The 27,902-nt window shown below is 41.8% G+C and overlaps 1 protein-coding gene across 2 annotated transcripts in view; it reads right to left on the bottom strand.

The window, feature by feature from the left end:
• Positions 1–4,799: 4,799 nt before the first annotated feature.
• PMP22 (peripheral myelin protein 22) overlaps positions 4,800–27,902 on the bottom strand; it is a 43,379-nt gene continuing 20,276 nt past the window's right edge. For both annotated transcript variants that reach the window (XM_042452862.1, XM_042452863.1), the window contains exons 4-5: positions 12,277–12,417; positions 4,800–6,711 (exon numbers count right to left, since the gene is read on the bottom strand). In XM_042452862.1, the coding sequence (XP_042308796.1) occupies positions 6,545–6,711; positions 12,277–12,417 (308 nt within the window). In that variant the 3' untranslated portion in view covers positions 4,800–6,544. The remainder of the gene's footprint in view (positions 6,712–12,276; positions 12,418–27,902) is intronic.

Here is a 27,902-nt window from a genome sequence, read left to right as displayed (position 1 = left end):
GTCTCCAGAGGCATAGTCCAACACTCAAACCACTACACCACTCTGGCTCTCTGTGGTACTAGACACAATTTTCTTCAGTGCAGGAATGTGTAATCCAGTTGAGTTCATGGAAATACAGCACAACATGTTTTTGAAAAGCTTTATATTAAGGCCCTAATAATAAAGGGCTTTCTGCAAAATATGCAATATTGCATTTTTCAGGTCATGTAGTTCTGTATAAAGGACAGAAATCTGAAGAGTGAAAGTTTCTGCAAGATATTCAACATCTTTATCAATGACTTGGAGGACAGAATTGGGGGCATACTTATGAAATTTGCAGATGACACCAAATTAGAAGGAGTAGCTAATACCCCAGAGGACAGGATCAAAATTCAAAATGACCTGAATAGACTAGAAAACTTGGCCAAAGCCGACAAAATGAACTTCAACAGGAAGAAATGTAAGGTGGAAAATTTTCCACTTAGGGTGGAAAAATGAAATGCACAGATATAGGATGGAGGACACCTGGCTGAATGAAACTATGTGTGAAAGGGATCTAGGTTTCCAAGCAGACCACAAGTTGAACATGAATCAACAGTGCAATGCGGCAGCTAAAAAGGCCAATGCGATTTTAGGTTGCATCAATAAAAGAATAGGGTCTAGATCAAGGGATGTAATAGTGCCACTATATTCTACTTTGGTCATGCCCCACCTGGAATACTATGTCTAGTTCTGGGCACCACAATTCAAAAAGGACATTGAGAAACTGGAGCGTGTCCAAAGGAGGGCAACTAAAATGGTGAAGGGCCTGGAAACCATGCCCTATGAGGAACGCCTTAGGGAGCTGGGGATGTTTAGCCTGGAGAAGAGAAGGTGAAGAGGTGATATGATAGCCCTGTTTAAATACTGGAAGGGATGTCATATTGAAGAGGGAGCTAATTTGTTTTCTGATGCTCCAGAGAGTAGGATCCGGAGCAATGGATGCAAGCTCCAGGAAAAGAGATTCCACCTCAACATTAGGAGGAACTTCCTGACAGTAAGGGCTGTTCGACAGTGGAACACATTTCCTCGGAGTGTAATGGAGTCTCCTTCCTTGAAGGTCTTTAAACAGAGGCTAGATTGCCATCTGTTGGGGATGCTTTGATTGAAATTTCCTGCATTGCAGGAGGCTGGGACTGGACGGCCCTTGTGGTCTCTTCCAACTCTACAATTCTATGATTCTGTTCTATGATTCTATATTTTCTGGACTCTCTGGCAGTCCAACATTATCAACATGATTCCTACCTCTGTCCTAGGGGCTCCCACTGTTGGCATTCCACTGCAAGCAGTAGGATAAAACATGCATTCACACAGGTATTAAATTGCAACTGCCAGCATTCCTCACCATTGACTATGCTATGTTAGCTGGGTGTGCTAGATGTTGCAGTCAAACAGCATTTGGACGTCCCTGCATTCCTCATCAGTGCTCTAAGAGAAGTTCAGGGACAAATCACACAGCCCAGTGAACAGAAAGGTTCAGGGACAAATCACAGAGCCCAGTGAACATCTGTTGCTTGGGTCTGCCATCACAACCCTGCTCCCCTCCTATATGCATTTTCCTCTACAGTACTTGTGACAGCTACGTGGAAGCGCTTGCATGTTGCACAGGTAAACTGATCCACCTTGTGTCACCCCAGCCTATAATGTGCATTCCATGTTTGCACCAAACATTTAAAATGTGTATCATTCACAACCCGTGTATAACTACAGCATTGCTAACCTGCAGCTGAATGATCCTCATAAGATATGCCTATTCATGCTTTACAAACAGAAGTATCTTTTGCAAAAATGCCAGCAACCAACAAAAACACTATTATAGTTTACTTGCAGACTGGAATTTGTAGATACTTTTTACACTGCAAGGGGGTGTGAGTTTAGATAATCTAGTGTATGTATTTGAAGCACATGTTTAGGGTAGCCATGCAACAAAATATAACAAAGTCCACAATCCACAAAACAGCGATACTTTTATTAGGGCAATTAAAATGTACAAAATACATCATGTAATTTTCCAAAGCTTCACCAGTTTCTTCATCAGGCAAAAATGTTTAAAATCATATAGAAGAAAAAATGGTGATGTTAAGAGTAATAGACCTACATTTCGTCTCAGCTGTGACTTCTGTTATCAGATAAGATGGTCTGGAGGAATATCAGTGGAAGCGGACCATGCCACTTCTTGGCCATGTGATCTTAAACATCTAAATCAGACAGATTGTGATGGAAACTGTTCAGGATTTTAGAGTGTTGTCACTTGGAAAAAAGCCATGATCTTAAAAGAGTATGTGAAGGAAAAAAGAGTCACATAAAAATACTCCCTTATGTGGCAGACAATAAAAGATTGGCTTGAAAACAGTATTTCCCCAATATATTTTCCTCTGCTTCATAGGAAAGAAGACCTACCAGAGCTGATTTCTACTTTCCAGTGATCCAGTTCAAACAACAAGTGGCTACCATCCCCGCAGTTGTCCTGTGCGATATTGAACACATACCTTCTGTCCTAATAATACTAAACACAACTGCTCAGAGCATGAAGTTCAAACCTCATCAGTGTTAATTATTGTGCAAATGACAGAAAGTTGAAAAGCCAAATGCTGCTGGCCAGGGCTAGGACATGCTGGGCTAGCACACAAATTGTAACAGGTTCAGATAGTCTGTTGCCAGTTTTGCCACAGCAGAATATGAGAGAATTGAGGCTGGACATGCTGGCAATTTGGCAGGATAATATTCTTTCCAGGTTGAGCTATTCCTCAGTGGTTCCAAACTAAAACACAAGACAATACATGAAGTGAATGGCATTTCATTCAGAAAGTCAGACCCCGGTTGCCTTACTCACTAGGGTGGAGGTGCCAAAATCAAGACAAAGTAATGACAGATTCTCATGTCCTATGAATGGCAATGGAATAAACATTGGTGGACCCAGGTTACTTCATTAGAAGCATCAGACAACACATGGCTACCCTGATGAGGACTACAAACTTTGGCCTCTAGCCAGTGCTTCCAAAGGAGAGCCCTGGTAGCACAGTGGTTAAATGTCTGTACTTAGGGTTGTCATAATTTGATACCACCAAACCGGGACAAAACATAGAAAAAATGTATGACAAAATGTAGGGTAAAATGTAGGACAAAATTTGCCTGTCAATGTAGGACATTCAAGAAAAATGGAGGACACAACCAACTAAAAGCCAAAACCATTAATTATTTTTAAAAATTATTTTAAAAATATATAAATCCTTATTCACACACAAAAAAAACCCCTATCAAAATGGAGATTTTGACATTCTTCCTAGACAGAAGGCACACAACAACAAACATAATACATCTCCAGAAGTAGAATTCAAAGATATCGAGATCGTACTGATCGTGTGAGACTAATGCATCTGAGGAAGCGGACTTTAGTCTAGGAAAGCTCATGCTGCCAACTTCTTTCTCCTTCCTGTGGCGGCTCCGCACAGCTCCGCTGCTGCTGGAGGAGACCTTGCCATGGCGGCCTCCTTCTTTAGGGCCTAGCTGGCCGGCTAAACCCCTCGTAGCTCCCCAGCCACCAGAGAAGGCCGTTGCAGTGGCAGCGAACTTCACTGGGGTCTAGCCAGACGGCTAGGCCCCTCGCGGTTCTCCTGCCGCTGGAGAAGTCCATTGCCACAGCAGCGGTCTTCTCTGAGGCCTAGCCAGCTGGCTAGACCCCTAGTGGCTCTCCTGCTGCTGGAGAAGGCCACTGCCCCAGCAGCAGTCTTTTTGAGGGCCTAGCCAGCTGGCTAGGCCCCTCACAGCTCTCCCACTGCCGGAGAAGGCCGTTGCCACGGTAGTGGTCTTCTCTGGGGCCTAGCCAGCCAGCTAGGCCCCTCGTGGATTCCCAGCCGCCGAAGGCCGTTGTCATGGCAGTGGTCTTCTGTTGAGCCTAGCCGGCCAGCTAGGCCCCTCATGGCTCCTCAGCTGCCAAAGAAGGTGATTGCCATGGCAGCGGCCTCATTTTTGGGGGCCTAGCCGGCTGGCTAAAGACTCACAACTACTCAGCCGCCGGAGAAGGCCATTGCCATGGCAGTGGCCTCCTTTTTTTGGGCCTAACCAGCCGGCTAGGCCTCCCGCTGCTATAGCAAAAACACGGCAAACAGCGGCAGAGGCCCCAACCTTCCCCCACACAGCCCATATCCTCCTCCTCTGGGCCACTGCCCCTTGTGGGCAGTTGGAGAGGCTTCAGCAGATGAGCTTTCAGTTCCTTCTGTGGCCAAGCCTAGAGGAGGAGGAGATGTGGGCCTGAGGCAGAGGCGGGTGGGAGCTTGAGCCGGGGGGGGGGGGCACCACCCCAGGACATCTTGGCAAAACTGGGGCGGGACAATCCCAAGGCCCCAAAACCAGGATTGTCCCAGGTAAAAGCAGGATATGGCAACCCTACCTATACTGCAGCCACTCACTCACAAATCATAAGGTTGTGAGTTCCATACCAGCCATGGGCTCAGGATCGACTCAGCCTGGCACCCTTCCGAGGTTGCTAAAATGAGTATACCCAGCTTGTTGGCGGCAATTAGCTTACACACTGTAAACCATTTAGGGAGTGCTTAAGTGAACGGATAAGGGGTATAGTAATGTACTTGCTATTGCAAAGCCAAGAGACAACCATCATATGAAAGGCAGTGATTTGAAAGGTAGTGGGGCTTTCTTGCTGGCTGCTACTAGACATGCTGCACCTAAATGTACACAAACACACACCTGGTTCCTTATACCTGTTCTACACACATGCTTGCATGCGGCCACTAAGAAAAAAGTTACAACAGAAGGCCAAAGCATTGGAGTTATTCTGAATTTTATTTTGTTGCTTCTTAGTCCACACAGTTGGTATAAAATCAGAAAAAGCAAAGCAAAATAATCATATAATGATGTCTGGAGTCTTAGCATCAGAAGGCCCCGCTTACACATCTAATATGCGGCTGCCAGTACGTTTCATTGCCAGACACACTTCTGGAAGCACAGAAAAGGGTTACAGAAGAGTAGAGGGGTAGGGTAGAATCCTATAGGGGTCTAGAAGGCTTACTTACTTCCCTCCTGTTCATGAGAAGGGGTGGTTGGGATGGGGTAGAGAGAAATACCTTGGTTATAAATGCTTTATTAAAAAAATAATAGTAATAATAATATTGATAGCAACTTTCCTAAGTACAAAAGCAGTTATAGGCTGTATATATTACACAGTATTATTCATCATTCCTATTCCTTGGTTTATTTCAACATCATTATCTGACTTTCCAGTGAGTAAAGGTTAAATGGCTTAGCAATACAAGGAATGGTAGGTAAACAGATAGCACCATTTCACAGATTTGGTATTCAATTTCGTGGAGGGACATGGGAGAGGGACTAGAAGTGGGGGAGGCGGGCAGGAAAGTGTAAGTCAAATGCTTAGAAGGCATCATTCATTTTTTCCACTTTAGCTTATTTTCAAGGAAAGTAGGGAGGACTACTTTTATAGAGGTCATTGGCTACCATTCCCCAACTGGCAGGACTGGAAGATGAATACTTGGCCATTTACATAAAAGCAATTAAACAAGCTTACCCCCATCCCACATAGGTGTTTCTCCCTTAGCATCAGTGCTTGCCAAGTCCATTTTTTAAAAATATGCAAACACTGACATGATTCATTCAGCCTATGAAAATGAGCTCAACAGCTTCCAGGTATTGCCTTTCCAGAGAGACTGGTAGCATTCCTATCTGGCCCCTCCTCTAAGGAACACAAAGGGGATTTACACAGGGAATGGGTGGGACCATTATCCAGCTTCAAGAGGCACCGATGGGACTGCACTTCACATACACCACCCTGTCTTGGTCATCATCCCAAGAGAACTGGAAGCTTTATACCTTTTCCTTACATTTTGGTAGACATCCTTCTCCTTTTCAAAATTTTGTCTCCATCATTGGACTGAGCTAATTAATGGTAGTATACCAAGGTACTGGCTAAAATCAGTGCAACGAGTGGCACACCGTTTCTATTCCAAGGGTGCCACCCATGATTATGGACATCTGTATTTGGCTTAGGAGTTCATAATGGAAAGCTCTACAGGCAGGATCAGCTTCCATGGCAAAAGAAATGTATCTGGGGTGGGGGGTGGGGGTGGAACCCAGCACCCTAATTATACTGTTAGGCATTAAAAGAGTTCTTAGGCACTTTCTTTAGGCTTTAAACATGGCAGCAGGTCAACAAACAAAAGCAAACAGTACTATGTACATATATGTAAAAAGTGTTATAAATAGGTTTTTTAAAACCATAGATACTATATACATCTTCAATAAACACAGTAACCCTTCTTTCAGTTTGGTTTCTTTCTTTCTTTCCTTCCTTCCTCACTGGGTTTTGGGCATGTGTATATGTGGGGGTGGGTAGGTGTATGGGTGGTTGAATGGATGGATTTGTTGAGTTTGGTGTGGTGTTTTGTTTTGTTTTCTCTTTTGGTTAACATCCTTCTTGTTTTTCCTTCCACTTCCTATCTTGTCAGTGCCCCCTTGTCCCAATTGCCGCTGGTTTCAGTGGCTTCAACTTGACACTTCATTCACGCTTCCTCAAGATGACATAGATCACCCCACTAATGACAGCTAGTGGGAAGGCCACCCAGGACAGGAAGTAAGTGAAGCCATAGGAGGTGTTCTCTAGGTGGGTATGCCATTCTGGATGTCTCACTGTGTAGATGGCAGCGCCACTCATCACACAAAGGCCTGAGAAGTGGAAGAGACAGTGAAAGTAAGCCACAATAATAATCATCATCATTATCATCACCACCACCACCCACCACTGAAAATTCTAACCAAGAAGTGCCACTTCTAAAACACTCCCACCTCACTGCTAGGCACATATCCCAGGAAGTTGCTATCAATTTAACCACCAGTTTTAAGCAGAACTTAGAAAATGTTTTGTTATGTTTGGACAACAGTTCCCAGAATCTCCCTTAACTAACATAGCAAATCATTATGCTGGCTGGGGAGTTATTATGCTGGCTGGGACATTTTAGATTTGTAATGGAAAAAAGAGGACCTGAATGCTCCTTGCGTTTCTGTAGCATGAGGTCTTGGGTTCAAAAAGTCAACCAAGTAGAGGGCAAAATTTCCATCAAAGCCAACTGAGTCCATCTTTCCCAGAAACTTAATTTGCTGTGTCACTTCCAGTTCTGCACACTGAGCTGTTAGCTTTCACTCTAAAAATTCTTCTCAAATGGGAGGAAAATAGCCATCAGTTTGTATTAAGATGGAAGAATGTACATTGTCCATCAAAAGAGGAAGCTGGATAAACACTCTCTTCATTACTGATGCACACTAAGATAGTAACATTTCAGCACGGAATCCAATTTGTCTGGAACCCTGCTCTATAATTTTTGCAAAATAATAATTAAAGCAAAGTCTGTATTCTCCCTTTTATTTCTATCTGTTCCCTGCATTCCCCCCCCACATCCTGCACTCCACTGTGTCCTAAAGCTCTGAGATCAAATTATGAACAGGTCAAACCACCCCCCCTCCCCGCATTAATGCCACTAAGTTCAGCTTTCTTTCAGTATCGCTCCATCAGCAATACCAGTTTCTAAAACTATACCCACATGCACACACACACATACGAAAAGCCCAACATCGGGGACTGCCAGGATTACACAATGACTCTTCTATTCACTGCCCAGAACAAGGCCATTTCGTTGATCCCAGCATATTCCACAACCTGCTCAAATGCGCCACCAGAGTCGTCTCTGTTCCAAATCCCTGCGACGTGCCTCAGGACCACCTACACCTAACCACAGTGATATTTGAGCTGTTCTTTCCTCCTGACACTGCTGCCTTTGTTTGCTGAAAAGTGCAGGAGTGGGAATGTGTTGAATTCATCAAGCTGCTGATGCAGCTCTCATTCTCTGGGCCATGGAGGACACCCACGGCAACAGCAGGATCCCAAAAGTAACTGCAAGCCAAAGCAACTGTCTCTTGATTTGGGTGGGAATTGGCGGGGGGGGGGGCAGACAGAGAAGAGTGGCCATGCCGTACACCACCTACAGTCACTAGATAGGAGAACATGGATAGTATATGTGAAGATGGCTGGACAGAAGCTGAGAGACTGGTACCATTTCCTTTCTACTTACAGTTCCAGAAATGTTTTTGTAAGCCTCAATATGAGGGGATGGGCGAGGGGGGGGGGGAGGGAATAACAGGTCAGGATAGGAATTAATACTGATTCCTCTTGTATTCCATGTTTTGTAAAAAGAAGAAGAAAAACCAAGCAAGTGCCAAGCATAAATTACTTGCTGCACTTCACAAAAGAGTAGCTCCGTAACAGCAACAGGCCACCAGGCTTGACTTCAAGCCCACACCATTAGCTGACATCCACTTCCTGTATGTGCATTGCTAGTTAAAGAGGATGCTGCAAAACTGGGACTGTTATGACACACACATTGATTGGTTCCCATCTGAATGAGACCACTAAGCAACCTTAACTCCAGTGCTCTGGCTTTCATTGATATCCTTCATGTAAGTCTGATAGCTCTGTGATAGACTTGGGTTCTGACTCTGCATGTATGGAAGCAACTAGAAAAGGAGCTGACTGAGACAGGAGAGTGTGCCTAGGAAAGTGCTGTTGTTGTTGTTATATCTCCCAGAATCTTTTAATCAAGGGCCATCTTGGCTGGAGGGCTCTGGCCATTGGCATCAAAAAGGTAACCTTTTCAGGCTTTGGGATGATTCAGCATGAATCTAAGGCACATAATTGACTGAAATGCCACAAGGCTTCCTCGTTATTTGCATGTTTCAAGATTTCCAACTCATTTCTTGCATATGTCTCATGCTTTCCTCTGTGGGTTTCGAGAACACAAGGAAAATTAATGTGATAAAAAGATGGCATGCCATAATGGAGGGAAACACACTGATTTCAGCCTAATTTGAAATAAAACCATTAGAGAACTGAAACAAGCTTCAAAGACATACCTGGCTATGTGTCAACAGAACAGATTATATATGCACAATTCATACTGAAACATAATCTAATAACATCTTATTTTAAGATTGAACCTTATGGTGCCAATCATCCATCAAAAAATAACCTTGTGTTGATGCTACTTTTTTTCATGACAAATGTAAGATGGAATTGTTATATATTTTAAAAATATACACTCATGTAAATACAGCGCGCCCACACCATACGCGGGCGCGCAATACGCGGCCTTGAGCATACACGCTCAAGCCGTGGGGCACACGCAGGGCAGAAGGGGTGGTGCGTCCCATTCAATTGAATGGGCGCGTGCGCCCATTGCGCCCCACGCGCTCCCACGCCATCGCGCACGAACCCCATTGTTTCCAATGGGGCTCGAGCATAGGCGGAATTCGCCTTACGCGGCGGGATCCGGAACGGATCCCCCGCGTAAGGCAAGGACGGACTGTAAATGCTCAAAATTAGGGTGTGCTGTTTTCATTTTGAGATTTAGTTACCCATCAGCTATTTATCTACTGAGGAATAGATAGATCTGGCCCTCCAGATGCTGTTGGATGAAAAATTCTCTCATCCATAGCTAATGTAGTAAATGTTAAGGATTATGGGAGTTGCAACCCAACAACATATGGAGAACCATAAATTGCCCACCCCAACTGGGGGCCGGGGAGGAGAGGGGGAGAGATGCAGATTGCAAATGATAGAAGCAATTATAGGTAGACAAATGTAGATACAGATATAAACAATCCCACTCTTCCAGAGCAGTTTAAACTGAATTCTCAGTCCATCTCCCATCCAGGGCCAGATCAAACCTTCTTGAGCTATTTTAATCCATAAGGAACAGGTACCATCAGCCTATTACAGTGCATTTGTTTTTAAGTTGATTTTCCTGCTAATGGGAAACATCTTCACCAGAGAGGGGGGGGGGGGGGAGGGAGAGAGGGAGAGGAGGGAGGGAGGAGAAAGAAGACCAATAATTTCCAGAGACATCCTGTTTCTGTCAGTGTTGTGGGCAGATGAGATACAACAACAACAACACTCTTTATACCACATCTCCTCTTGGCTGGGGCCAGCCTGAGTCACACAGGACAAAAGGTTGCCTTGGGACAGGGAGTGTCTTCCAAAGAAAGATGATCAATGGCTTCGGATGTTGCTGTTTCAGTGACTCCTGCAAAGGTAGGTGCCTACGGGCTCCAACTAGCAGAAAAAGATATTCCATTTGCTCACACACACACACCTCCTTCTGCCAAGGACATTTCTCACTGGCAAGGCATGAACAAGGGCCATCCTTATGCTGGCTTCTGAATCTCCACTGCATTTAGCAATCATGTTCAAGGTATGGATCCATATTCACAAAAGCCCCAGGAATATGATGAGGAAATGCAACGTTGACTTTTTCAAAAAGGAAACCTTCACACACACACATATCCACACACCACCTCCAGGAATGCATACTGATTTGAGCAAGAGCCAAGCCACTCTGGAAGCTCTTAAACAGAGTCTCTTCTTATTAGGAGTTGGGGCAGGAAAGACTCACCAATGGCTAGGCTGGTGGGCAGTGACAGGTAAGAAGAAGGCGCTAAAGACACAAGGACTATTCAGGAGTCACTGGAAGTTCCCTTCACAGATACAACAGGGAAGAATTGTGGATTGGCCAATGAATGGTGGTTGATGGTGCTCCAGTCCTGAGAGAAGGTTTGACCAGTCACTGGTAAGTGCACCACAGGCAGAGGCCAAATTATGAGCCCAGCTGCTTTTGGAGGATATGTTCCAGTACCCTAATGCCAAACTGCTTGGGGACAGTCCACCAAGCTGGTGAAAGACAAGAGGATAGGCCTGATTCTGCCAGATCCACAGGGCCCTTTCTTCTCCAAGCATGCCACAGTCTCAATTGCCATCTACTACAGGTGGACAATTCAGGTCTTTGGAATAATTCCCTCAATATTTATTTGCTGTGAAGTAAATTAAACATTTCCCTTGCTAAATTCTGTGGTCCAGATCTCTGGTCTGCTGCAGCCATAGCCAGATTTCCCTCCAGTATTCTGATCAATACTGATATAAGAAGCCAGGGCTGATGATGATAATTTGTCTGCCAGATCTGGAAGACAAATTAGAATTCAGTTGGGGGGGGGGGAGGGAGTTGGTTTAGCAGGGGGAGCTTCACCTGCTAAATTGCTGTACACCAGGCAGCAAATGGTGTGGATACACAACAGGAGGTTCTACGGGAAGTTGTGTGTGTGTGTGTGTGTGTGACAGAGACTTTTGATTAACAGCAACAATATTAATTCAGGGCGGCCCACAGGATTTGTATTTGCTGCTTCAATTCTGCCCATCGCAGTGTATGCATACCTCAGAGTTTGGATAGGTTTTTTTTTAATTCGTTATATTATTTGTCATCTTTCTGTTGCTCTTCTTTTTAAAAACCCTTATGGTCAGTAAGAAAAACAGCACAAAAACAAAACAAAACAAAAAATCAACTCAAGATGCCTGTGAAAATTTCTTTTTAAAGTAGCTAGAAAACTAGAAAAAGTAACTAGAAAATAACTAGGACATGTTATGTGTTGCACAAAAAATCCTCAAATTCACTATCCCAACTCATTATCTTATTCCTGAAATGTAACAATAACAATGTAACCAGGTGCAGACAATCAGACTTCTGATTAGTTACTTCCAAGCCTCATGTATTTATTTATGTATATATGTACACAGCATCTAGGAATCCCAAAGTTCAGCATAGCTCTGAAGTATTAGGATTCACCTCAGTTCAAAGTGTTTATTCCAAAGGAAATGTCTGGGACAGGTAGCCATTCTTTAAATCTTTTGTGCTAAAGTGGAAGCTAGGAAGCAGGCTTCTTCTAGAACTTTTCACACAAACTGCTTCCTGGCCCCAGAAGTGGGTATTTGACAGACAACCTGGCTTCTTGAGCTCAAAGCAAGAATATTAATTTGTTCTGACCAGCACCACCCTGTTCCAGCAGCAAAAACATTCAAATGAAACTTTCAAGAATGTTAACATTTGTGAGAATAATCCATGTCTATTATCCTGGTGAGGAGTAAAACAGCAGCCCTATACAGTTACCTGAGGGTAATCCCCACAGAGCTAGTGGGATTTTCTTCTAAGTGGACCCACATAAGAGTGTACTGTTAGACAAGACTCAGCAGGGCTGTCCAGAATTAGAGTTACTGCATTTTAAGAGCTCTGTAAAAAGGGCTTGGTTTAAAATCTTATGCTTTTGTCCTACATTTCATCATTAGCCCTTACTCCATCTTGGAAAATCTCCCTCTGCAGTGTTCCAAGATGTACATTTCCACTCCTCTTTACTTACCAGCAAGGATCTGGAAAATGCCAGTAAGGTAGAACCGCCCACCCTTGGTGAGAGTGAACAGCTGGCAGAAAAACAGGAACAGAGACAAAACACTGAAGATAATGGCAAGAACCATCATAGCTTGGACAGACTGCAGCCATTCTGGAAAGAAAAACATAGCAAAAATGACCTTTAAGTATTGAGCAGAAACCACATTTCTATATATATATATTATATGCATTGTGGAGTATAGAACTGATTGTCATTTTCTTCTGAAAATGATCTGGCAAAGCAGTCCCCAACCAAAAATGGTTTGATATGAGTGGCTCAACTTCCTTCAGCTGTTTGGTATTGAATTTACAGGAGATACCTGCATTATCATAATAGTCTGTGTTACTAACAGTCAGGCACATAAGATGGATAAACTGGGAGTAGCCTCGTTTAAGCATTTTAGTTACAGGTACATGTATTTGTCCTGAAATTCCAAAAAGTTATTTCTGGACTACACCCAATTGAGAGATTCTGAGAGCTGAAATCTGCCCCACCAAAAAAAGCAACTTTCCAAGTTCCACTTCCTCCCTAATGAAGTAACCAGACATTTCACTTTGATACCCCTGAACTAAGAGAAAGACCAATAATATATGTTGCATCTCCCTTATCTGAAATGCTTGAGACCAGAAGGCATTGGAGTTTGGATTCTTTTGGAATTTTATACAATATTTTATAGACTTTATTGAATTTTATACAATATTTTAAAATAATTTTGTGTATGAATCAAGGTTTATGTACAATGAACTATCAGAAAGTGTCACTGTCTCAGCAATCTATGAAAAAAGTTTTTGTTTTGGGAGTATTTTGGATTTTGGCATTCTGGATAAGGAAGATTCAACCTGTAATATAAAAATATGAGGAAGATTGAAAATGACAATTTATTCAGGGAAATCCAAGCTATAATTTGTATAAATACACGGCTTTATGTTGTTTTACTGTTTGCTTTTTAAATTACTAAATTGTTCCATATGTTTCAATATGTATTAAAAAAATTGACTTGTATTTAAAACCAAGCAAATTTATTTTATTGTAAACACCTAGAAAACATATAACAAAGGGCATAATATACATATTTGAACAAATAAACAAAAGCCAAGTCCATCCCTTAAAAGCTAATTGACCAACCCATCAAAATATAATGCAAGAGCCCTCAAAAATGTATTAAAAACACTTCCTTACATCTACTACCTTATCCAAAAGATTTCCACTGCTAATCCATCAGTACAGCTTAAAATGCAAAATGATACACCCATCCCATAAAATGGATAACGGCACTCTCACTGTGAATTTTCAGTACTACTGGAATCTGCACTTCAGCAAAGAAGTAAGGGGGAGTATGGCATTCATACAAGAAAATTATAAAATGGAGAGAGGCAATCAACAGGAGGAACACCATCTGAAAGGCCAGAGTATTTTAAATGAAGCAGCTGGGCAGAAGAAGTAACTTTTCACATGCTTATCCATGTAGATGCCCATGGTACCAGTACTACCATCACCACCACAGCATTTTACCAACAAGCAATGTATTTGCTGAGACAAAAATGGCAGTTTCCAAGAAAATGATGCTTTAGTTGGTCTGCTGTGATGGGTGAAGTGATCTCTTGCATAATGAGCTGGATCCAAACCTGCAGAAATAATCCAATTTGACAACACTTTAACTGCCTTGGCTCAGTGCTATGAAATTCTGAGAATTGTAATTTGTTGTGGCATTAGAGCTCTCTGACAGAGAAGGCTAAATATTTCATCAAACTACAAATCCCAGAATTCCATAGCATTGAGCCATGTCAGTTAAAGGGATGTGATACTCTGGTTTCTATTCAGATCGTATAAGGATTACAAACTGGATTATTTCTGCAGTGAGGATGCAGCCTTAGTTATGCTTAGGGAAGACTCACTGGAATCAGTCTGACTTAAGTCAATCATGGTTCCATTTAGTCCCACTGTATTCAATGGTTCTACTTGAAGCATCTATGGATCCGTCCTGATGCCACAATGTGATGACAGGGTGTCTTGGTGGGGGACTGGCCAGTGGGGAAAGAACAGTTCCTAAGGAGCACACACTACCATTGAGACTGGCTGCAAGAATTTGAACTAGCCAGATATTCTAAGCAATACCCCTGTTCCTATTTTGAACCTTAGGAGATCCACTTGACCACAGCTGTCAGGAGACTCATGATATGAGCTCAGTGAAAGCCATCCTTGATGTCTGAGTCAGCGGCTGAGCTATCTGCATGCCTTGTGGATGGCTAAGTGCCCTTGGAAAACAGACACAACAGTGAACATGCAAAATACCACAACAGCATTGCTTCAATGCAGAAATTTTTAAACAATTGGTATGGCACAGTTCACTCTTGCTGGTGGAAAAGGTTACAATAGAATTAACCTAATGAAATGAGTTAGCTCTACCTATTTATGTCTACAAGAAAACCAGTGGACCACCCGAGGAGACCACTTGATCTGCACACAGAGACATTTTTTCATTCACTATGACAATGAAGTTACTTATAACTGTTACATTCAGCTACTGAACTATATCCCAGAGATGCTTAAACCTTAGAAACTAGTAATGAGACCTTCAAGGGGAGCTCTGATGAAGGCTCCATCAGAGTCTCAGCTTTGTTTCATTCATCGCTCTCCTCAGGGAAGGGAAGGGACCCTGAATGAGTTTACTGTTGTATAAACAAATGGGCCTTGGCTGCAGATGTATGTTGTACATTCTCTACCACCTGACTGCTCTCCTTATGATACCCAAGGCTTGCTCTCATTCTCTTTGACTAAATATTACATTACATTTCTATAGCGTTATTATTCAATTTTAACTGCTATGGCTGCCTCCTGTAAAATTATGGGATTTGTAGTTTAGTGAGTCCCAAGAGCTCTCTGCCTGAGAATTCTAAATGCCTCTCCCAAACTGCAAATCCCAGGATTCCACAAGAGGCAGCCATAGCAGTTAAAGTGAAATAACAGGACTATAACAGTGTAGTGTGATACCGTAACATGCCTCCCCCCATGTCCAGCGCAGCTCTTATTAAACATAGCACAGAAGATTTAGAGAACAGCAGAATGGAATCAGAATACACTGCTTTATCTAACATTGCACAATAAGTTTTCTTTAACTGTTTAAGATAACACACCATTTTTCTAAGCCGAAAATTAAGACCTTCTAAGTAGGGAGTTTACTGCACAACTTTTTCTCCTGATCCAGGCATGGGCTGAAACCATTTAAAAATGGATTTTATGGCACGCCACTGTGCCCAGCTCTGAGACATCCCGTACCCAATCTGGACTTCTCCAGTACTTTGCAAAGAATAGAAAAATCCCATTCTTTTCAAAGTACAGAAGTCCAGATCATGTATGGGATCCCTCCTGCCTGGGTACAGAGGCATGAGATAAAATCCATTTTTAAACAGTTTTAGCCCGTGCCTGGCTCGGGAGCAAATAACATTGAAAATCCACAACACAGTGATGACCTTATTCAGAAAACCAAAATGCACAAAATATGTAAAGCAAGCTTTTGAAGTTCCACTGGCTTCATCATCAGGCAAAGATGTTAAAAAAAATCATACCAGAGAAAAAATGACAATGTTAGTCACAGGCCTGCATTTTCTCAGTGTGTTACTGTTTTGTTCTGTGGAAGGATATCTATGCAAGCAGGCCACTCCTCATTATGGCCATGTGGGAACAAAGCATCACAAAGTCCAGGAGGTAAAATTTGAATTCCATTAGCAATATAAAAAAGTTACTTCTGAGATTCAAAAAGTCTCCATCCTTTGTGAGGTCACAGGTCCCTTGGTTAGGCAGAGAACACTGAATCTCCTAAGAGAAGCCTCCTTACTTTTGCATTAGAAAAACTGTAGGTGCTGTTTTGGTGAAACATGCCAAATTTACTCCTAATTTATAAATAAATAAATAAATAAATAAATAAATGTTTTACCTTTGTTGTAAGTAGAAACTCCAAATAGTAAAGTCTTTGTAAAATTTTAAATCATCTGAAATTTTCTAATTTTAATTTTCTGTAGCCAAGCTAGATATGAATCTTTGTTTCTCTTCAGCCTAATCATTCCAAGGACTATATTCTCCTTATTTTCTTTCCAGCCAGGGATTACAGCCCTAATCTGGTCGTACATTTTGCAAAAAAGCAAAGAGCTACAGTTATTGCAGCGTCCTAAGTGGAATAGCAGCAGGGCACATATCAATTTACATCTTGTGTCTCTACTAGAAATTCAGTTGAATTCTATAAGGGACTATCAAAGTGGGACAGTGTGTACTGAAAGCAACAGAAACCAATTCAACACATTTCTAATAACAAAATGCAGTTCAGCTTTCTAGCATTGTGCCTTTTTCTAACATCAGACTATAGACATGTAAGAGCTTAAGTGCCTTTAAGCACATTTCAAATGTGAAAGTTGTATTTGATATTTTTGACACATACACGGTTATTTCACTATTTGTGGTAAGGCAGACACTGTACTAGCTGCTCTCACTTATGGCATTTGGGGGGGCAGAATGCTATAATTGAATTTCTCCAATGGAATCCCAAGTCTCCCAACAGAGTTTCTCTTTAGTAAACAGGAAATGTTTTCTTTCAATCCAACACTAGACAGGTGTCATTAAAGCATAACAACAACAACAACAATGACAACGACAATAATAATAATAATATGTAATGATAGTTTATCAGAGTGGGCTGTGAACAGGTAGCCCAACACAAATATACAGAAATCACTTTTCCATCAAGTTAATCCCATACAAGGCAGGGGCAGGTTCTGCTTGAATGAAGCAACAGTGTGAGTGGGTCAGGTTACATAGAGTTTTCCCTTACAGATCTCTCACTCACACAATCACCAGTTGCATGGGAAAGGCCTATGTGATCTATCACACCTACAAGGCTGCAAATGAAGCTAACAGCAGAGAAGCTGAGAATTTTTTAACAAAAAAAATCCTAGATTTTATCACTACTCAGCAACACACACAAAAATTGACACTTTTTTCCAGTAGTTCAAGTACAGTGAGTCCTTAGTATCTGTTAGGGTTTGGTTACAGGAGCCCCCCCTGTGGATAACAAATTCTGTGGATGCTCAAGTCCCATTAAATTCAATGGTATAGTATAATGGTGTCTTTTATATAAAATTGCAAAATCAAGATTTGCTTTTGGAACTTTTTTTTAAATCTATTTTAAAACCATGGATGGTTGAATCTGTGGATGAGGAATTTTCTGAGATTACAGATTCTGCGTCCACAGATCCAAATATCCACAGCTTGAAAATATTTTTAAAGTATTTAAAATAAAAACTACAAAAAACAAACCTTGACATTACCATTTTATACTAGGGACACTATTCTACTATGCCACTGTCTATAATGGGACTTGAGCAGCCACTGATTTTAGTATCCATGGGGGTGAGTGCAGTCCTGGAACCAAACCACTACAGATTCCAAGAGCCCACTGTACTATGAGGGCTGGGGGTGCATCTGCATTGCAGAAATAATGCAGTTTGAAACCACATGGCTCAATGCTATGAAATTCTGCAATTTGTAGTTTGTTGTAGACCCAGAGCTCTCTGACAGAAAGGCTAAATATCTAATCAAACTACAAATCCCAGAATTCCATAGCACTGAGCCATGGCAGTTCAAGTGGTATCAAACTGCATTATTTCTGCAGTGCAGATGAAGTCTTAGTGGGGATTTTAAATACCTTCTTATCTCAGGGAATTCTTAGAATGAGAGACAGACAGAGAAATGAACTTCGTGTGTTCCTGCAGAAGTGTTCCTTCGTCACAGTCTGAGCTTTTAAGAATGCAGCCCCAGGCAGATACAAGATGTTAAAGTGTCACTAATGTAAGCAGCTAACAAATGAAGTGTTACCTCCAGAATGCCGGCTGTCAGGACAGAACTTTATATACAGCCCCAATTAGTTTAACAGAAGTTCTCCAAGCAGTAAGGAGAATCATGGTGGGGAGCATGCATCGCCTCTTAAGTGAATACCGTATTTTCCAGTGTATAAGGCGACTTTTTACCCCTGTCTTATACGCCGGGTTCTGATCACAGAGACAGGCAAATGGTGTAGCCATCTCTCTGTCTCTAGGGTCCTTGCGGTTCCTGTCCCAGCAGGCACCATGGCCAGGCTCTCTCTCGCCGCCATTGCTGGAAAAGGCGGTGGAGAAGGGGCTCCAGAACTGGTTGGGCCGAGAGAAAGAGGGAAAGAGCTGGCCCCTTATGCCTCGCCACTGCCTCCCCCCCAGGATACTCCGCTCCTCCAGCAGCTTCCACAGCGTGTCAGAAGTCTGCCGCGGAAGCCGCTAGAGCAGCAGAAGCCGCTGGAGGAGCGGAGTATCCTGAGCGGCAGCGAGGTATAAGGGGCCAGCTCTTTCCCTCGGCCTGACCGGGTCTGGAGCCGCTTCTCTGCTGCCTTTTCCAGCAATGGTGGTGACAGAGAGCCCGGCCGTGGTACCCCCCTTCCAGGCAGAGGCCCCCTCAAGCCAGTGCGTGTGGGTGCGAGACCCCCTTAATTCAGCCTATAGGAGGCCAGGGACGCTGCCTGCATGCAACTTGGGGGTTGTCTTATACGCCCAGTCGCCTTATATGCCTTATACGCCGGAAAATACACTTTACATGCATTAGGTCTTCACTGTATTCCATACTACAACCTTCCCCAATCTGATTTTTTTCAGCTTCAGCACCCAAAATACCTGACTTTTAATGATGCTGACTGGGGCTGATGGGAACTGAACATCCAGAGAACAGATTTCATCAGATGGTGAAGCTTTGTAAAGAAGAACTCAGAACCAGCAACACTGGCCTAGATGGACCAGTGATCATGTTCCATGTAATGAAACTGGACATCTGGAAAAAAAAACCTTTACAAAGCCAATTTACAATAAAGGAGATTTGAATGATAGCTAAAATTGTGTCCATTATAAATCCCATCTGTATTAAGAAACAGTGAACATGCCATTGCCTGAACTGAACCAGTCGTTACAAAAAGGGGGGAGCACAGAGCTTGGCAAAGTTACTTTTTTGGACTAGAATCCACTCAAAACGCCAGCTGTCATGTCAAACCTAGCACAGGAAATAAAAACTACACCCATGCTACCACAGCTAACACAAAACCCTGAAAAGTGCCAAACCATGTTGTGAATGATAAGCTGAAATAATTTTTTTTCTCCAAATACTGAGAGGCAGAAAGGACTGCCAGAGCAAAAGAACTGACCTTAAAATATATGTGACATGTTGATAAGATAAAAGGAAATATAGCAAGGGAGTAATAGGTGGAAAGAATGTAGTACTGCTTAAATGGGTGCCAACGTCAAACAGTTTGGTTAACAATTGAAATAATGCTACATGTAGAATGAAAATAAGTAATAAAACTGGCATAAACTGCTTTTAGCAGCATAAACATAGGCTTTGGAGAAGGGCAGGAAGTATTCCTCAACTAAAAAAATAAATACAAATACACACAGTGGATCTAATCGGTATATTTGCCAATGGAGTGAGCAGAAGAGTTGTTCAACCGCTCCCTTTCTTTGCCATCCCCTGGAATCTCTTCCCACGATCCCCCATAAGAAAGCTAGAGGATCATACTGTGAGTGCTAAGGTCCTGTGATAAAGTGTTTAAACATAGAAAGTATAGAAAAAAGCATAGAAAAACTGGACTGATTTTCTGTGATCTTCCCCTTCCTATTTTGCTGCCCTATACTACACCCATCCCGCTCCGCAGAGTCCTTCAGACCACATGGGGGAACATTTCTGGCATGTGGTAGCTCTCAGCCTTTGCTCTCCTTATATCTTGTGTGCATTCAATGCAGTAAATGGCTCCAGGATCTACTCTACATCAAAATGAAAAAAGAAGGACTACAGCACAACTCCCAGCCTTACTGTGGAAGCATGAAACTATTGATAATAGCGAACCCTACTGAAATGAATGACTTCCAGCAGACATTGACATAGATGAGTCGTGCTTGAGGACCTAGACATTCCTAGAGAAAAACCTCTCTAGACATTTCTAGGTCCTGAAGTTGACTCAATGGTCAACTTCTGCTGGAAGCATACCATGGAATCAAACTGGAGGACCTAGAACATGCCAAGAGAAAACATGCTTTTTCAGTTGTAAGTGAAATCATTGGTGCTGGTCCCACGAATACGGTGTCACACTGTAGTAAGTTTTTCTGACCAAATCTAAAATTTGTATAACAAGAGTGGGAAATTGAGAGCCAGTATGATACAGTGGATTGAGTGTTGAGCTCAGACTGCAGGAGACCAGAGTTCAAATTCCCTGGTGAGTCCTAGAAACCCACTGGATGACTTTGGGCAAGTGCCATACTCTCAGCCTTAGAGGAAGACAATGATAAACCTCCCCTGAAGAAATCTTGCCCAGAAAAATACCAGGATCAAGATGCCATAAATCTGAGTCAAACTCAGGGCACACAATGCCAACAACAACAACAGGTGGGAATGGTGTCACCCTCAAGGATGATGATGTTGAATTACACATAATTTCTCACAACAGGCTGTGATTCCCAGGACTGCTGGGAACTGCTGTTCAAAAACATCTGTAAACATTGCATGATTTCCACCAAACAGGATTAAACAGAACTGTTTTTAATCAATCTTTTAGCAAAACTAATAGCTCACACCTCTAGACATCTTTCCTCCATTCACTGAGTACACTCATTATAAATGAGCATTCTACACTGTGCTTCCCAAAGGAGGAACTAGTAAAATACTTTTTCTTCTCATACTCATGTTTTTCTTTAAAGAAGTCTCTTTAAAGCCTGACTAACAAGATCAGTTCCTACACATGGGGATAATTCTGATGAGTAATTCCCAGGAGGGATGTAAATGGAAATTCACAGTATGAATCACTCATATTCTTGATATGTCTCCCAACTTTGAGGGTGACCTGTTCAAGATCATAGGGCAATCAATAAAAATCATACGTGTAAATTCTTCATACTGGATTGTCAAATCTTTACTTAATAAACCAGGATTTTTATGAGTCCCATGCAACTGTATAAAAGGGTTTTCAAGATAGGTCCTCCATGAAGCTATATAGAGATGGCTGGGTCCCATTTCGACGAGGAATAAAACAAGCCAGAAAACTACACATGATCAGAGTTTCCCATTCTGTGCACTGGCAGTGTAATGAACAGCTACCAAAGTAGTCAGGATGCAGAAGTCTTTTTAAATTTTGAAGTTGTGTTCTGCCTTGTTTGGAAGAATTAATCATAATTCTTAACTGTCATGGGGTAGAATGCTAGAATTAACTACTGCTGCCTGGCTTCTTAATCCATGTGAAAAGAGAAGTGAAACAGCAGCAAAGGAATTAAAGCAGGAACTGATCATCTAGATGTCCCTGGGTCCCCATATGTGACTATAACTAAGGGAACGGATTTATAATTGAAATAATACTTATCAATCTCCCATTTACCCTGCCTCCACTTCTCTATCCTGACTCTATTGTCTCTCCTATGCATGCTGAATGAAAATTGTGATCCTTCTGGAACCTATACTCTGGAAAATCAGTCTATGGGCGTTATCACACGGGAGGAATGTCTCCCAATTTTGAGAGAAAAGAAAGTGGGGCCAATCAGTAAATGAACGCAAGTACATGGATGGTTATCACACCACAGAAGAACACAGTGCCCATCCTAAAGCCAAAGCAGTGCTCATCCTGTGTAACACACTGTAGGATTAAATTTAAAGGATGTATCTAGGTTGACAGAGTGTTGTGTTGTTTTTTGAAAACACTGGCCTGTTACAGACTGCCAAAATAAAGCTGCTTCGGGTCTCTTTGGGAGTATGCTATTTAAATGATGCGTGCATCCTAAGAATCCGGAAGCTGCACCAAAAGCTGCACTCCGGTGCTTAGGAATGGAGTGTGGCTTTGGTGCGACCTCCAGACTTTTAGGACCCATGCATCATTTAAATAGCATACCTCCAAAGAGACCTGAAGCAGCTTTATTTTGGCAGTCTGTAACAGGCCACTGTTTTAGTGAATCTGTACTGGGAAAAGTTTATTTTTAACCTAACCAAGGTACAACTTATACAGACTGATACAAACTGAGGAGAGATGCAGTTGATTTCACACTATACTACTGAAATGTTATGTGGACTAAATAGCATTTTACCACTTACATACCAAGAACCTCTAGTTTTATAAAGGTGCTATCATGCTCACATAATAACATTAATAGCCTGTTCTGTACCTTGAACTTCCCATCTTATGCACGTCTGATTCTAGTAGCTTATCGGGCAGAAGTAATGCAAAATCTGTTATCTAAACATGCTAAGAGAATAGGTGTAGACGGTACTTTTTTGATCTACATTTTTAACATGGCTTATTAGATTTATATTGCTATCTGGAGTTCTAAGCCAAAAAAAGGCATGGCTTTTGATGTGGGGCGGGGGAGAAGAAGCATGTGAAATAAGTGTTCTGTCTTCTCATTCCATGTGCTATAATACAATACCAATTTATCTAGCAGATTTCATATTTATTCTTTAACGTCAAACATACTCACTACCTACTGGCAATTCACAGACCAAAATTCATCATGAGGAGAGGAGCTGTAAAGCTCTAATAAAACTTTTCTAATTAAAAGAAATGTCAAGAATGCACTCTGGATGCCCTTCTTCATTTCCTGTGCTGCATATCATCAAGCATCAGCAAAAATCTCTACAAGATTTCAAGCAGATTGCAGCTGGATGGGAACTATATGGCTCGGTCACTCTCATGGCTGTTTTCTGCTCGATAATTTTTCCTGCAAGCATTCTGAAGAGAGAAAGAAATGCTCCTAGGAGATGCCTGGCATGCTCAAGACCTTCTAACTAGGGTTGAATCTACATGAGGGCTGTATCCCAGCTCCACTGCATAGTATTTCTGCCCTGGATCAAATCCTTTACTGTCACACAGACCTGTCACTTTCGATCCAAACTGAAATCAGCTGGAAAGTTGCACAAGACCCTACTACATAGCCACATTGGTACAAAGGGGTGTTTTCACTGTGTGCACGTGGCTGCTGTATCAGCTGGGTGATTTTTTATTATTATTCTTCCAAAGCATGCACATGAATCAACTAGCCTTTGTTTCCCCTTCATTCTGATTGCCCACCTGCAATTCTATAAAGTGAAGCCCATAGAGAAGGAGGGAGATTAAATGCTGACCTGCAAATGTGTACAAAGAAACACCAAATCCAAAGAAAGAAAGAAAGAAAGAAAGAAAGAAAGAAATTGCCGAATAAGGGAGATACCCTTCGGTGGTGGGAACAATCTTCACATGTGCAGATTAAACCTAATTTTGATGACTCTTAGGTCCCTTTTACAACACTGCAAGGTTTTTCCAGAAAACTTCTTGGGATTCGGAGGAAGCACAAAAACCCCTTCTAAATGAGCCTGGATGAGAAAGTTCCCAGCTCACCAATTTATAGGGTTGCCATCTTTTCTCAACTGGTCCCACCAGGTGGCAATTAAGCAGCAGAAGCACTTCCTTGGCAAGGGAGGCATTCATTAGGGGAAAATTCTATCATGCTGCTGTTAAAGGAACAAGGTGTGTGTGTGTGGGGGGGGTTACAGGAAACGTATAGCAATGCAACATTATGGGTGCTGCCAATCTGATGCCTTCCAAGCACCTCATTCAGCATGTCTAAAAGTATCACAGAATGAGTGTTGTGACCTAAAAACATCTTCAGAGTACTCATTGACAGGGTTTCTATGGCACACATAATTTCTCTGCTGGAGAGCCCTAGCACTGTAATTCAGGGAAGTATGATAGAGCCCTCAAGTAGAGAATTCTGGGTACCTTACCAAATGGCAAATCTCTGTATCCTGGGATTTTCACAACGTGGCAGTTAAAGTGCTATTGAACTGCTATAACTGTGCAGTGCAGAAACATCCCAAAAATATTAAATAAATTGACTCTCACCCAGAGAGTTATTTTAAAAAAATAAACAACTGTATGCTTGAATATAGGTCATTTTCTGACCTTATTAAACATTCCAGCATATTCTGTGGTATAAACTTGCTCCATGTCTACTGCACAGGCAGAATCCACAATACCCAAAGCCAGAAAAAGAGATGCCCATGTGAGATGCAACACTTGTTCTGAATAGCTGCCAGTCCTCTTTCTTTGCAAAACAAACAAACAAACAAACAAAAAACCAACACAAATGCAAAACATTTGTTGTGAGAATTTTTATCTCAACCCCTTTTTGTCTGTAAAAAATAAATATGTACTTGACAGGAGGCTGAAATTTACAAGGGAATGGCCAAGATCAGTATTAGAGCCACGGTGAATAACATTATCATGACAGAGCTATATCACTGACACAATACACAACTATCCTACTGAACTGCCTTGAATCCCATTGTGGAAGAAAGCAGGATATAAATCCTTGGCAGTAAATAAATAAATAAACTGCAATGATGCACATCAGGGCTCTACACAAGACTTCCAGTTACACAATGGGAGCTCCCATTGTACAATGGCAGATGCTAAAGTCAATGGGGTGTTGCACAATGTTCAGTCTTGTGCAATGATCCCAATGGTGTAGCTATATCTCCCTCCCCTCCTAAGAATATGAATGTTGCACAACAACTCAGTTCAACTTCATATGATCTTGAGTCAGTTTACAATGACATAAAGTCCCAACATGGATGCCAGCCTTTATTTATAATTGTTTGTACAACAATGTCATAACATTTTCCTTGGTAGGTCTGGATCCATGTGAATTCTGCAATGAAATGTGTTGCTGCAAAACTAAATGTCACAGCTGCTTGGATGAAGCTCAGCTGTGGAAACCACTACTTCATGGAAGTACATGTGGAAGCCATAAAAAGACATCTGTAAACGAGGTCATGAAACAGTGTTCCCACATGGGTTCTCTTTAAACCATCCTTTTGTGGTCTTCTTTGCCCCAGGAAAAAAATAAAATTCATGCAGGCCCTTTAAATAACTCCACCAGCCTGGGCCTTTTGCTTTTGAACAAACGGTTCTTTAGTTCTGGATAGTTCAAGCTTGTTTGTGTTTCCTGTTGTATTTCTGCTTCTCTTTTTGCTATTTAAGTTATTATTTTAATGTTTATTTCTCATAAGCCACCTCAAGAACTTCTATGTTATAAGAACAGCAAACAAATATCATAAATAAAATAATTGAGGAAACATGGCTGCCATGTTTTGGCAACAACAACAAAAGGTCCAGAAAACCCTGCTTCTCTGGGAACATGAAGAAAAATTCAAAAATCCCTCAGAGTACACACATGAAGAGCTCGAGTGAATTATGCCAAGGAACTCTGCTTCCTCCATTGGCCAACCAGATTCCTTTGAGAAAAACACAATAGGACATGAAGGTCATAAACAGCAACACCATGTCTGGTATAAACTGCTGACCACTGCTAAGTATTCCTTGCCTAAAGAAAACCTATGAAATTCATGCGGTCAACAGGTGACTTGAAGGCACATATATACACACAGATACCTGTACCAAACCTCATGGCTTGCAGCTACTGACACCTGAATTTCCCCCAATCTGTAACCTTTTAAAAAATTTCTAAACTAGATTATTATTCTGTCTTTGGGCAGGAGATTCCATAATCTGATTGTGCATTATGTGAAGATGTATTTCCTCTGGTTTGTTTGCATTAAGACTACTCTCTCTTATCCCCACCATCTTCCCTGTAGAATATCTGCCTGCCAACCAAACATTATGGTAAATAGCATAATAGAAGGCTGGAGCTGGAACTCCAATACTGTATTTGAATCTGAAACTTAATTAGGATTATTTCCTGCATCCCCTGCTTCTGTCCCAAGAAAGATGTTATGCTTTTAAATTAAAAGTGTTTTAAATTAAAAGCCTAATGTCTTTGCAGGGGAAGGGGAATTCGGCACATAATCCTAATTCAAGTTCAAATCAATACACCAGAGTTTCAACTCCAGTCTACTACCATTTGGTCATATTGGCATTTACAAGTAATTAGGAACAAATAGACAACCATAAGATAAATGTCTGATAGTGCAGATGTGCACATGCTTATACATAAACATATTCAGACTACTGATAAATTTATCAATACTGCATAATACTGTATCCCCTATTGGGAGATACAAGGAAGCTCTGCAGTGGCTTGTACATGAATACAATGAGTTTATTACCAAGAGAAATTGTGAACAGATAAGAATAAACTATTTTTTTTCCCAAGTGAATTTCCAACTCCTGAAAGGAATTAAAAATCCTGCATTTTTAATAGCAGCAGGAGTGTCAGATCTGCAAGCAAAGGGTATGCAGAACTCCTAGCACTGAATTGTCAAGGAAGATTTACCAGTACTGTAACTGCTTATTCTCCCTATTGTGCATCTGGTAAAGATACATTAGCCCTGGGCCCTCTTCCCCACTAATAAGTCTTGCACAGAGCTTGAATTAGTGTTGTAACTTCTTTTTCTGTCCTATCTCCTAGACTTCTAACACAGTCTGACCCATGGAAAATTACTGAGTGAAGCTTTTCTGCCACTGATCTCCCTGCCAGGAAATGTTTTACACTCTGCATTAGGGTTGGGAATCCATCTGCCCTTCCAGATGATGCCAGACTCCAAGTCCCAGCAACCTAGCCAGCAGACCCAGTGGAAAGGAATGCTGGGAGTTGCAGTACAATAATATCTAGAAGACCCCAGGTTGTCCACTCTTGACTTAAAAAAACAATGAGAAAAGGTAACAACTCATGCTCTAGGGCATTTCTGAGACCTCTGGCTCATACCTTTCTCAATTAAATACATGCATCTTAGAACATCAAAAATATCAAGTTGGGGAAGGGGGAGAGGAGGGAAACAGTTCAGCCTCCAGCAATGCCATTTGAAGAATGTTATCTAGTCCTCATCAAGAGCTTGTAATTCCATGGGGTCTCTGGCATCCTTCCATTGGTTCTTCCATGGTGCTGCTTCCAAGGAGAATCTGACCAATAATCTTTTGATGCACAAGTGGGATTCAGTCCCGAATTCCAGAGATAAGTCTGCATGACGAATGTCTGGCAGGACAAACCAAAGTATGAGAACTGTGTTTGTACTTGTAATTGTGGCATTCTGATCAGTTAATTGAGGAGTGATTCTAACTGGTAAGAATGCACTCAGTCCAAACAAATATGTTCCAGACGTGAGGACTAAGGGAGGAGGGCATCTCACCCTTATTGTGCCATTTCCTGATGCCACAGTATATGACCAATATCTGGAATGGAAGGCTACAAATTCTCCTAAACCATCCCTGTTTACCATGGTGGTGGCGCAGTGGTTAAATGCCTGTACTGCAGCCATTCACTCAAGACCACAAGGTTGTGAGTTCAAGACCAGCAAAAGGGCCCAAGCTCGACTCAGGCTTGCATCCTTCCGAGGTCACTAAAATGAGTACCCAGACTGTTGGGGGCAAATTAGCTTACTTGCTAATTAGCTTACTTGCTGTTCACCGCTATGATCTTTGGAATAGCGGTATATAAATAAAACAAATTATTATTATTAAATTATTATTATAATCAAGAACCCCTAAGAGTGCTAAATTAGTAAAAGGCAGAATTATTTTTAAGGCAGGCATGGCCAGACCTCAGGCTTGTAAGACCTGACTT

The sequence above is a fragment of the Sceloporus undulatus genome, chromosome 2 (genome assembly GCF_019175285.1).
Source record: "Sceloporus undulatus isolate JIND9_A2432 ecotype Alabama chromosome 2, SceUnd_v1.1, whole genome shotgun sequence".
In the NCBI taxonomy this organism is placed as follows: domain Eukaryota; kingdom Metazoa; phylum Chordata; class Lepidosauria; order Squamata; family Phrynosomatidae; genus Sceloporus; species Sceloporus undulatus.
This window is presented reverse-complemented; position numbering and strand designations above follow the sequence as displayed.